Source organism: Mya arenaria, chromosome 4 (assembly GCF_026914265.1).
Source record: "Mya arenaria isolate MELC-2E11 chromosome 4, ASM2691426v1".
Taxonomy (NCBI): Eukaryota; Metazoa; Mollusca; class Bivalvia; order Myida; family Myidae; genus Mya; species Mya arenaria.
Genome location: NC_069125.1, coordinates 19,478,630 through 19,491,712, shown reverse-complemented (window position 1 = coordinate 19,491,712; position 13,083 = coordinate 19,478,630). Strand labels below are relative to the sequence as shown.

The 13,083-nt window shown below is 35.2% G+C and overlaps 1 protein-coding gene across 1 annotated transcript; it reads right to left on the bottom strand.

Moving 5' to 3' along the window:
• Nucleotides 1–1,500: 1,500 nt before the first annotated feature.
• Nucleotides 1,501–12,097, bottom strand: LOC128230190 (NADH dehydrogenase [ubiquinone] 1 alpha subcomplex subunit 9, mitochondrial-like). Its single transcript, XM_052942252.1, has 11 exons — nt 12,030–12,097; nt 9,948–10,124; nt 9,271–9,368; nt 8,791–8,882; nt 8,234–8,372; nt 5,441–5,549; nt 4,978–5,078; nt 4,019–4,095; nt 3,655–3,747; nt 3,092–3,173; nt 1,501–2,051 (listed from the first exon to the last, which is right to left on the bottom strand). The coding sequence occupies exons 1-11, from the start codon at nt 12,061–12,063 to the stop codon at nt 1,851–1,853; spliced, it is 1,203 nt and encodes a 400-aa protein (XP_052798212.1). The 5' UTR covers nt 12,064–12,097; the 3' UTR covers nt 1,501–1,850.
• Between the last annotated feature and the right edge of the window lie 986 nt (nt 12,098–13,083).

Sequence of the window (13,083 nt, the reverse complement as noted above, 5' to 3'; positions counted from 1 at the left end):
CTGTCCATCCGTTTTCGCGGTTTTGGAACAACAACTGAAGAACACTTTTGCCCAGAGACCTCTTACTTACTAAGCAGGTTAGTTATGACCAGCAGATGAACTTTATTGATTTTAAGGTCAAGGGTCATGTTCATGGTGACTTTGAGCTGAAAATCCAATTTGAGGTCAAAGGTCATGTTCATGGTGACTTCGAGCTGAAAATCTAATTAAATTCCGATCAATAAAAGAAGAACGCCATGGCCAAGGGACCTTGAAAGGCAGGTTGGTTATGACCAGCAGATAATCCCTATTGATTTTGAGGTCAGTTGGTCAAAGGTCAAAGTCGTGGTCACCTCTAGATGAATATCCGTTTCCAATCAATTATTGAAGAACGCCATGGCCTAGACTTCTAACTTGGTAGGCAGACTGGAAATGACCAGCAAATGAACCCTTTTTATTTTGGGTCAGTGGGTCAAAGGTCAACGTTGTGGTGACCTTTAAAATTCCATTTAAAATTAATAACTGGAAAAGGCTATTGCCCAGAGACAAGATGATATCCATTCTATTTTGCAGTGACTTAACATTCCATGTACTTTGCTCTTTAGAACTGTTACAGATCAATATTTCTGAACTTCCTATAATTATGTCCAATGAAACCTTTTGGGGCATTTTGGGCATTTGTCATATTGATGTGACAGGTCTTTTTCAGGGAGGGGTTAGGGGAGTAGGTCAAATGTTTGTCTCATCCAAGTCATTCAAAAAATTGCACAATATTGCAAGAATGGTTTTGCAAAGGCACCATTGGTTCTATAAGATAAGAAGTATGAATAAGCCCCATGATAAATGCCATAATCATGATCCAAAAAAATCATTGCAAATTGGCAAGTTATTCAACTACATTTATAGTGTTACTGCTACCTATAAAATTGGATTTAAATTCATACATCTTTGATGATCATAAAATTGGTCATATAACATGCATGAAACGAAAAAAAAGCATCGAATGCAAGGGTTTCTGGTTTGATAATATATGGAATGTTTTGCTGATATGTACTTGTTTGTACCATATTATCTAACAAGATGACCATCAACCGGTAGATTATCAAGAAGAAATGGGTTAAGCGACAGTCAATGATCAGAATATCACCTTAAAAAACTTCACATTTATATTTATACCTGCCATAATCTCTTGAATCTGTTCCAAGGGCAACTCTTCAGTATCATTTATCAAGCCAAATTACTTTAACGTCATTATCCGATGTGTTTTTTAACTTTCACCAGGATTATCTACGGTAAAATAAATTTTCCTTTAAACCATAAAACTCTTTAAAAGTTTAAAAGCAGAGTATTACACAATTTTTAGTACAATAAAAACAGTCAGCTGAGTTTGATCTTGTTATTGAGCTAAGCTTGATCTTGTTATAAGGGAGAAAACAAGCCCTGTAGATTAAAACTATTATTACCCAACTATTAGTCTATCCCTGTAAAAGAGTACTATCTCTTTAAATGATGAAAGAAAACAACAGATCAAGTTTTATTCAACATGTTTTTTTCTACAATGTATGTGTACATTAAAGTAACCACTATACACAATGTATCACTGCAACTGTTGAGATAGACGTCACATCAATTCTTTTATAATGTATAATCCCAAGTGTATATCCCACTCTTTATTCAATAATTTCATGCTTTCTATTGTCCCATCTCAGTTAACAACGGTAACAGCAAAAAACATTTTTAGTTATCACTTTTAACTATTAGCTTTTCTGGTTGTCACTTTTTAAACAAAACAACAACTCACATTGGTGAATTCATTAATATATTTAAATAACTCCTGCACAACTTTGTCTCTAATTATTTTAAAAGCAAAACTATTCCATGACAATTTCATTTGTTTTGAAACGTATCTGTGGTGTAACAGGCATTCGCATGGGCAAAGGGTCTCCGAACGGACCATTCCGATCACCGTACAATCGCATAATGTAGAAGATCTTGTCTTCAACATTCTCCGGGGTTACTCCGAGGTCTTCAAGAGTTGGCAGAGAGGGATCTAACTGGTCAGATATGGTTTCCTGCAGCAAGCAATAATACATTTCTTAATATTTCCAGAAAACGAAAACTTTAAAACTGCAAAATTGGTTTAAAAGCTCTTGACTGAATTAAAAATGAGAAGATATGAGGTAAGGCCAGTCAAGAATAATATAAACTCGACTTACAACCACTTGGTGCATATTTTAACTTTGCAAACAACTTTCCTATTAGGTTCCATAATTCTTTCACAAATAAACACTGATAAAATGTATGAATGAATATTTTTTTATGATTTGACCTAGTGAACTAGTTTTTGACCTAAGATGACCCTCATACTCAATCACACTGGTGCTAAATATTATGCTGTGAAACCTTCTGACCAAGTTTCCTCAAGATTACATAAATACTTTTTACAGATATGTAATTTGTCAGCAGATCAAATAGTGCAAAGGAACTCAATCCCCCCACCCCCAGTCCCAAAAAGGATTTTTTTAACTGATTAAAAACTGGTTGCTTTTGGTTGTTGTAAGTATTAACACCTGAGCCTGCTTCAAATTTGAAGCCAGGAGATCCCTTAAAAGAGCTTCTAAAAATCCAGTTTTGCTTCTAGCCACATCGGGGCTTTAAGTGGCCCTAAATCCCCTCACTAAAATGGTTTCAGCCCTTCAACTGCCAGGACAAACATATCCCCTGTTTATGACACACATAATTATAAACAACACCCTAACCCCTCAGACTGTCAGCCCTCAGCCTCAAATGACCCATAACTGTTTGATGAAAAATACTGCAGGCAGCTAATAAAATATCTTAACAGACAAGAAAAGTAACCAATCTAGTACAAATACTTGAGTCCTAATGCCCTTTATAAGAAATTTAAAGCTATATGTAAAACCAGTGTTTCAGATAGACAAAACAGTAATCTGTATGATGGTTAAATTTGTTCATCCTTGAATACCAGACAGCTGCTGATATTGTGGACTGGTTTCGATTAAAACAAATGTTCCAACAGTTTAGTAGAATAATCCTAGTTTTGAAACCCTCTGCATCTAAAACATGTACATGTAATATGTAACTTTCTTACCCTGGCCAGTCTATCAAGGGTCAACTTAGGTACAGGAACTCCAAACATTTCGTACATCTTCTCACGTATATACGCCTTCATGCTGTGAGTGAAAATACAATATATTTTAATAAAACATTAATATTAACACTTTTATCAGTCATTCTTATGATTTGACATGCACTGCATTTCCTACCATGAAGCCAACAGATTGTGCGTTGCATATATTTTACCCATGTTACAAGATTAAAGATAATAAGGCCTTAACAAGATCTGTTGTATTCCATTTCAAAACCAGACAAACTTAACAAGAGAACCAAGAAAAGATGTATGTTGTTGCTGTTTTTTCAATCTAAAAGGGGCATAACCCAACCACCAGATTTAAAGTATGTATATTGGCAATAAGTTAACTTCTTTCTTTCGAAAAAACTGACAAGCTAAAAATTAACTTATATCTTCGTTCAGATCTACTCTTCTTGTCTGTTTGAAATGTATTTGCTGATCTTGAAAATAAACTGAAAATGTTAATATTCAAAGCAGCATTTTAAATAATGTCAAAACAAATATTTTTGAGTTTCCCTTACTATAGCTGTCCATATTCGTTTTTAATATATCCTTTGTACTCCCCACATGTCCATATAAATGTCACCAGGTCACGTAGAGTGTAGGCGTGGGGACTGAAAATAAACAAGCAATGATTTCAGGTTTAAATATGTGGTAATTTACAAAATAATAACCAGACTTATTTGTATATAAATGCACAAATACTGTTCAACTTTATGATACTTACATACAAGATTTATTACTAGTAAATTAGCAGCTTGAGTTTAAGATATAGGATTGAGGGACTGTATCAATTAGATACATCTATATGTATGCAAAAAGAGGGTGGTTGTGACGCAAAACAAAAGCTGTGCATTTTGATGATATTATCATTAGAAAACTCACCCAACACACTGGTAAATCTGTCCGCAAGTGCTTGGGTCTTTGATGGCATTTACTATGCCTGTAGCTACATTTCTGATCTACAAAAAGAAACAGCCATAGTGTTTATGAGGGGTGTCAACTCTTAGTCAAGTTTATGTATTCATTTTAGTAAATATACATCAACCAAAATTCAGAAATATTCAAAAGTAACTGCGCCCACTTATAATCCCCTTCGAGCACTACCCACTACTTGTATAATTTCAATCACAAGGAACATGGGTGACATAATTGTATTGTACCATGCTGTCAAGAACAACCTTCAATACCTAGCATGCTCAGGTGATTAGAGAAAAATATGTTTAGTTTCCGGTTTCATACCTAAAAAGCACAGGGTAGGTAGGTCTAAAAAACTTTTTATTACACAAATAATTATTGTTCCTTGAGATTTTTCGGTCACCAAAAACTATAAATTATATATATGCTTAAAATAAGAACATTCATACAATCACTTGTATTGTCAAAAGCCCCAAACACTACATTTTTAACTTCAAAAGAAAACAATCAAATAAATGATAAAAAAAATGTTTCCCTAGGCAATAAAAAGGTTAAGGGTCTTGGCAAATAAAAGAGGATAGGTCTGGAAAACAGAAAACGAACAAAAAAAAAAAATTACACCTTATAATAAGAAGTGAATGTTGATGGAATTTATCAGAATGCTAGTTATTGTACAATGAAGCTCCATCTACTTATTAACATTTCATCATTGTATATGGGAGCAAAACAAATAAAACCCTCTAAACCATGGTTACAAGCACGAGAAGAAGACTGAACATTAAAATCTGGAAACCCTTGATTGAGTGGTTAAATCATACTATAATCCTCTGAACTATGGTGCAAGTCAAAACCCAAACTAATCAAATAGTCTTCAAAAATACAGGATTTCCTTGAGAATAAACCCTGGATATAAATATTAAACTCACCAAAACTGGCATCTTGATTTGATGTCCTCCGTTATGGAAATGCAGGTAGTTTTTCAAGATCGACTGGCCGTAGAATGGCCGGAACTTGGTTATTGTTCTAGCTGAAATACATTCTTACGATTCATATGTAGCTGATCATATCAAGTAAAACCTGTCTGTGTTAGTGGCACAGAAATAGACAAAGCCATTATAAAACCAGGACTTCCTTCTTTGAAAAAGGAACAAGCTAAAAATAAACAAGCTCAGTTTCGGGAATTGAAAATATATTTTTAGAGTATTTAAAGTACAACAAACGCTGGGAAATAAATCGGAAGTCAATTTTAGACGGTTGTATCAGACTCAAGATGCTATCTTACAAATTCATAAATCCTAAGACCATATATAAAATGGTATTACTGAAAAACTGATTTAACAATAATGTTTACATTTTTACAACAGTTTTATTTTGTTCTAACAATCTTACCATTTGACATGTAATAGTTGCAAAACTTGTCATTCACATCAACAAAGTCGGCCGGTCTAAAGATTGTCGCCTCTGGGAACTCGTATAACACAGCTTCCTCACCAGCAAGCTGTCATGTACAAATAAATCATTTTAATCATTATAAAGATACGAGATACAGAAACACTTTCACTACATGGAGATTTGAAATATATGTCATACAAGTATAAGGAGAAGCAAGATTAATTTAGTGTGAGAGCAAATACCAATGTTTTTGTTTAAAATGCGTCTTTTGAATTACCGTAAATCACCTAAGAGTTCGGACACCTTGAATTAATGATAAAACATAGAAAATTACCATTTTTACATTTTATATACATGTTTGTTTAACCTGCCTTTTTTCTTCATGTTTGCATTTTACCACTTATTAATTTATCTGTAGTAATCAATGATCATAAACTTATTTATTACGCCTATAAGTGTAAATCCTTCATCAAGTTAATTAAAACACCATTTTATACATGCATTGAACTGAATAAACACATTCTATCGGCTTCAGATCAAAGAGTTACACTGTGTGACGTCACATAACTTACAGTTATACCCACGAGGATCTCGTGGAGAGCATGGACATTGCTATGCAGGATTAATGTATAACTGTACAATTATTGATTCTTACAGTCTATAAGTGTGGTACAAGTTTGAAAGTTTATTGGCAGATCGTTTTACAAACATGTCATGTCTATGTTTTCTTAATTGCCCTTGTTGTTTCTTTAATCCTCTAATAAATATACTACTCAAAATTTGATAAGGATCACTTGATTAGTTATTTGTAAAATCTTAACCAAATAAGTATGCTTATTTAATTTCAAAGCATTAGTTTTATCCCTCCGTAGGCCTCTAGAATGTTCGATGATTTTGATTGTATTTCTACCAGCGCGTGCATGGGCAGCACGGAAAACTGCATACCCACGAAATAAGGCGTTTTGGCATACATGTAACAACTTAAACATGTGGTCATTTCTTGTTTTTCGCTTCGTGTATTCAATTTTTACTCGGACCATCTACCACATTGTGTTCAAAATGCCAAACAGAAGACATTTAACTCCTGATGAAATGCATGTTGGCATTGGAATGCTAGAGGCAGGGTTGTCTCAGAGGACTGTGGCTGAACACCTGAATGTGTCACAAAGTGTAGTTTGCAGAATGTGGAATCGTTATCAAATGAATGGAAATGCTCAACATCGACATGGTGGTCGTCGTGCAAAGGCTACATCTGACGTTCAGGATCGTTACATTGCGGTTTTAGCCAGACGTAACCGCTTTCGTAATGCCACTTCGTTACGTAATGACTTCCAGAATGCCACAAACGTAAGAGTTTCAACGCAAACCATTAGAAATCATTTGCATAGTGCTGGCTTGATGGCACGACGACCGGCAATTCGCATCCCATTGACCCGATACCACATACAGGAGCGATTGGACTGGGCACGTCAACACGTTGGATGGACGTTAAAAGAATGGACAACAGTGCTTTTTACAGACGAGTCAAAGTTTTGTATTGACTTTACAGATCGACGTTCCAGAGTGTGGAAGGGACGTAATAAACGTTTTGCTCCAGTTTGTGTCGCCGAACATGACCGTTATGGTAAGGGCTCAGTCATGGTATTGGCCGGAATCAGCATGCACGGGAAAACAGTCTTACACGCAATTGAAAACAGTACGTTGACATCTGTTCGTTATTGTAATGAGATCCTGGACGTTTATGTTTGACCGTTTGCAGGTGCAATCGGTCCTGATTTCATTCTCATGGATGATAATGCGCGCCCACACAGAGCAAACATCACAAACGAATATCTGGAAAATGCTACCATCGAGAGAATGGACTGGCCAGCTTGTTCCCCCGACATGAACCCGATCGAGCATGCCTGGGACATGCTTCAGAAAGCTGTTTCTGCTCGTCCGGTCCAGCCAACAACGGTCCCTCAGCTCAGAGCAGCGCTTCAGGAGGAATGGGCCAGACTCCCTCAGCAACAGCTCCGGAGGCTTATCAGCAACATGCGGAAGCGATGTCAAGCTGTTATTGATGCTCGTGGACATCACACACGCTACTAACATTGGTTTAATAAAAGTTCAAAGATATTCTGTTGACTTTCACAATTTGTTGACAACCTGATATATGCCTGCTTTTGACCCCTATCATGTTTAGGAGTCCGTTACGCTTGAACGGAATCTGTTTGGTACTGATTTCTTATGACATTTGAAACCTGAAACAATGCCATTTGATAACATTTAGTGTTGATATATCGTTTTCTTGAAATACGTATGTACTTTATATTAAAAAACATGATCCCTATCAAATTTTGAGTAGTATATATCACACTTCCTTTTCAACAGGCAATAAATCATTTAGGATGGGTAGTAACTAATTAACTTGTCACAGTGGTGTATATGGTTAGGTAATCTAGCCAGGCATTGTAAAGATAAAAATCAATAATCTTCGTCTGTGAAACTTGGTAACTGTGCAAGTTATGATTGATGTCCTTTGGGTGTCCGAAAATTAGGTATGCAAAATAAATTATTTTGGAAAATAATTATGGGTGTCCGAATATTTAGAGTGTCCGAACTCTTAGGTGAATTACGGTAAGCAAAATAGTTCAACTAGAGAAAAATTCTAAATCAACAGACTTGTCCATGACTTTTTCCAAATTTCTTTTTTTAAATGGATCATACCAAATGAAAGAATGATATTCCACAGTGCTCATTGATATTCCTAACTGCTCATTGATATTCCACACAGCTAAATGCTCTTACCTTGGACTTGTGCCATTTTGAGCCAGGGTTTCCGGCATTCAATGCGGAGACATGGATCAATCTTTCAACTCCACACTGCTTAGCCACCTTGGCAATTGTGCGAGCTCCCTCCACATGTACTTGATCATAGGTGTAGTTGCTTAAACACGACAGTTTCAGAAAATATTAAATGGTAAAATGAAAAACAGGTTTTCGGAAATGATCTTAATTGCACGTGTTTCACATGTCATAATAAGGACAAAAAAGTGACACTACCACATGACACATTCCAAATCTTCACATCAAAAGAGTTTCAGAATAATTGAATATTTTACTTTTTGAAATCACAAGTACGGGTAGACAGTTTTTCAACAACAGTGCATTATATTATACCTACATTCAAACATATTTTACTCAATTGAAGATGCTACTATTTTTCAGAGATTTAAAGCTACAAAACTGCTATTATTCATTACATTCAGAGAAAGCACATTCAAATTTCAGGAAGTACCTTTCTAGCATACAAAATCATATTTTCAACCAATCAGCCAATGAATGTGACCAATAAGAGGTCTCACCGAGTCTCAAATTCTTTCCCGATACAGTTGATGACGATATTGGAGTACTGGCACACCTGCCTCACCGATTCCTCATCTCGCAACTCAAATGGCTGGCATGGTAGAAATATATGAGCAATGTTATGTTTAATATATAGCTTAAGAATTTGGTTATAAATCATGATATGAAAAATCGTGTAAAAAAATTTAATTAATCATTATGGACAATTGCGTCATGTTTTATGGTACAACATATCCATGTATTTGGGTACAATTGGGTTATTAAAATACCCAGAGTGGTAAAAGTAACTTGATATACACATAAGATACCGGGTACTGAAAATTCAGTTGCAAACCTAGTTCAATTTTTTTACATAGTCTTTATGTAATAATTTTACTTTTAAAATTCTGCAGCAGATTAATACATTTGAGCACATGTATACATTCACACAAGTTAATGGGTGTAACGTATATTTAGAGAATTAAAAGGCAGGCACTTACATTAAAAAGAATTTGTCCTAGGTCGCCCATTAGCTTCAAGTCTCGTACATCGCTAGGACAACCTCGATATGGAACAACCACCTGGCTTCCTATCCTTCCTGGAAAATAAAGTTCAGAAAATGCATTTTTATACTGTGTTCTTTTTTACTGAAAATTGGTCCAAGTTTATTTTTCACAGAACTCGGACCCCAAAAAATCAACTCCAAACAAATCAACCAGCACAGAGATATTATATGAATTCTTATTCTCTTAAAATATCTTCAAACCCATTTCCACATATAAAATCAAAAGGCGGATTTTGAATTGTAGGCCAGTAAAATGAGTATACTTGAGTGAGCCATCAATACGTGAAAATGTTTTATTAGTTGGTCACAAACTGTATTATGGCTGGAAGCTTTGGGATAACATTCAATGAAAGTACAATAAGCTGATACCAGTTCAAAAGCAATAATCGGTTAAACACTGCATGTACACACTCCATATCTTTGTATTTACTGATTAGAATTAATCACTAGGGGTACCTGATATTGGTTATACACCACGGTGTACTGACATATGCCTAGGTATGCCACTGTAAATGTAACTGGCACTCAATACATTTACACATGTATGTATAAAATCGTGTGTTTTTTTATTATATTATACACACAAACAATAAAAAATTAAAGTATTCTTACCAAATCTGTTGACAATAAAACGTCCAAGAGTTCCTTTTGCTCCAAACACAGTTACAACCAATCCACTGAACGATGACCTGCCTCCTGTTCCACGATTGTAATTGGTTATATTTGCTGAAGATGTCTTGTCTCTCTTCACCATATACATGGAGCCCAGTCTCTCCGGTATACGGAGGGCTACACAGTTAAAAAATTATATGAAAAACAATTAATAAAATGCAAGTTTTTTTAACATCTAACCCTGACAAAAGATTCAGTAGGAAAATGGAAGATTTACACAGAAGTTTTATTTCAGATCAAAAGGAAAAGATAGTGCTCTCCTGCAATTAATAGAGGAATCCATTTTATGTCACAATTTTCTAAAAAAAATATTTCCATTTATATGTTTCTACTTTTGCAGAATACTTCTTAATACTTTATTTACAAAGAACAAAGATCAAATACTCATACTCATAATTCAATCAAATGTTATTTTGGGACTGAGGGGTCTGGTATAACTAGTTTTCATGACAACCCAAAATGAGTTATTGGAATGACAGATGGTCCTTATAATGAAGTCATAATATTTATTGGACCTCATGAATATTTACCAGACAGGTCTGCTAGGTTTGGCATTGTCTGTTAATATGTGTATGATGAAACATGGGATTTTGTTTTGCCAAATCAAAAAATTGTAATAATTATTTTGACATACTTATATTTAGATGAATTGTAATGCATGTTTGGTAGCACCCTTTGAAAGTATTGGCTAAGGTCACATATCCAAATACTTTTAAAGGTTTTTAACAATTACCTCTGTAAGCTTTTATTAAGCAAGTTTAAAATTGGCATGAAACATCTTTGGTTAATGCTTCAACAACTGCAATGCCCCAAAGATGTGCACACATCCTGTGACGTCATTTCCCCACATGTTACATTTTGATATCAATTTACAGCTGTACGAGATTCACCAAAATCTTATGTTTCAAGGGTAAAGATGGGCTGTCACAGCAACATAATACTCTGCTGCTCTCAAAGTCCATGAATCTGTTGTGATGGCAATGTTGTCAGCATTTTGAAGTTGCCCTTTCACCTGATCTAAAACTATTTTTCGAGAGTGCTAGTATGACAGTTTCAAAATAGTGTGTATGACTTGGTATTTAAACCTTGGATCCAATACATTCACCAACTTTATGAAACCTGAACTTTGACTTTGATCTGTGCTGTAGGGGCGCATATCTTGTGCTAAAAAAACAGCATTGGATCTTAATGAGAAGATTGATATTTCTGATGTTAGTTTAGTTTTCAAATTTATAAGTCAGTTTTATCTGGTCGGTGGATGTTGTTTGACTAGATGTTGTAAATGTAGAAATTGAGGATTTGACACATCGATGTAGTGTTTCCATGCTGCATGAGATACATGTTAGTCCTGCTGCCTGAATTTGTATAACTAAAATCAGCCTAACAAATTTCACACGTTGCTTTTTGAATCAATCCCTTTGGGACCCCGAAATGTGCCCTCACTCATGATTTTAGTTTCTTTCAATGAGGGAGACGTCATGTTACTCGACTAGTAAGAATGCATAGATCTCCATTATTGATTGGATGCCAGATTAACTGTCAACTAATCGCATGCCACATAACGAAAGTCAACATGATTGGAATTCAGATACAACAGGTCATTTTGCAGCATGCATGTTTAAAATGCAAGTCAAATCGTATTTTTGGTAGATCGATTGTATAGGCAAACCGTTTTTCGATCCATCGGAGGGAATTGTTGCAACCTTAACTGTATTGATCTAGATCAGCTAATTTTAGTTCATGGTAAACAAACAGGTATTTAACAGGTATTCGGGATTCGTTTCCTGTTCGGATTTGTACCGTCAACCAGTAGCTGTCACTGAATGTTTCTAAAACATTTTGATTTATTTACAAGTGTCATTTTTTTAACTTTTTTTAATGTTCAGGCCAAAATGCAAAAAAACCCTAATATAAACAGTATTAACAAGGCTCCCATACGTCAAGTATGATGACACTAAATGATAATCCGTGAAGTTTCAGTTTTATATATCCTATTAATGTTGTTTAATATAAAAAGTATACCTCCGGCTGTGGTTATTCTCGCCAAGGCAGCCATTTTGCCCTTCAGAGACTGGTAACCGTCAACCAGTCTGGGGGTAAATTCCGTACAAATTTGGATCCCGTACTACCTTTGTACAAAACGACGGGCAATCATTGGAGACGTGTCATTTTGTTATCTAACATCTTAAGTTTTAGCAATCACTTCATAAGTGTGCACCTTTTTATTGACAAAAGGCTAACTCTTAACAAGTTTTAAAACTTTCGGTGTACCGGTGCTATACACCAAGCACGTTAAAGAGCAAGGAGGTCTCTTCGCAATGAAAAAGGATATCGCACCTAGACATCTTGTATCTCACTCTGTAACTGGGTATCTGTTTCTTCAAGTCTTCTAATATCTGGATTTCACCAGGTATTGCAGTCACTTCTATCTCATGTCTCTTATTGAATTTCAACATAATTTATGTCGTGATGGCGTAACGGCATAGTCAAACCATAACGAATTGGAGCCAAAAGGCGCGGGCAGACATAAAGTTCTAAAAAACAAACAAGGAGAGCTTTGCGAAAGATTTTGAAAATTGCTTAATTTCCCCTGAACAAACCTGTTTGCCAACTGGGGAAAATGCTGGGCTTACAATCCCTCTTGGTTTAACGCTTGCTTTTATATCAAGCAAGTTATATATGTTTGTTATTCATGAGCTCATTGAGCTAATGTTTCTTGTTATTATCATGTTATTATATACCCGATTTTAAATAAAGACTCTTGTATTTTGCATCTTGTATTTGAAATTTCAATGATAAAAAAACAGGTGAGTAAAGGGTTTTATTTCAACGGAAACGCTGACTCTTCAAATACGAACACTATTTATTTGGCGACCCTCCTTTCGACTTATCAAGAAAGTTGTTGACGCTCACTCAAGAAAAATGAGCGACTGTGTAAGAAGTTAACTCTGGGATTATGTATAAAAACTGACATGTAGACATTCAGGTATACTATGAAACTACCATAAAGCTTCATTACAGACGAAATTGAGTGGGGGGGTTTTATACATGAATAAGTAAAAAAGGTAACCTTTCT

Excerpts from the sequence above, each read along its gene's own strand:
- LOC128230190 (XM_052942252.1), bottom strand. The coding sequence starts at position 12,063 with ATGGCTGCCTTGGCGAGAATAACCACAGCCGGAG. Across the intron at positions 9,369-9,947 it reads TTTTATTGTCAACAGATTTG|GAAGGATAGGAAGCCAGGTG; the intron begins GTAAGAATACTT and ends TTTATTTTCCAG. Across the intron at positions 8,883-9,270 it reads TAGGACAAATTCTTTTTAAT|CCATTTGAGTTGCGAGATGA; the intron begins GTAAGTGCCTGC and ends CTACCATGCCAG.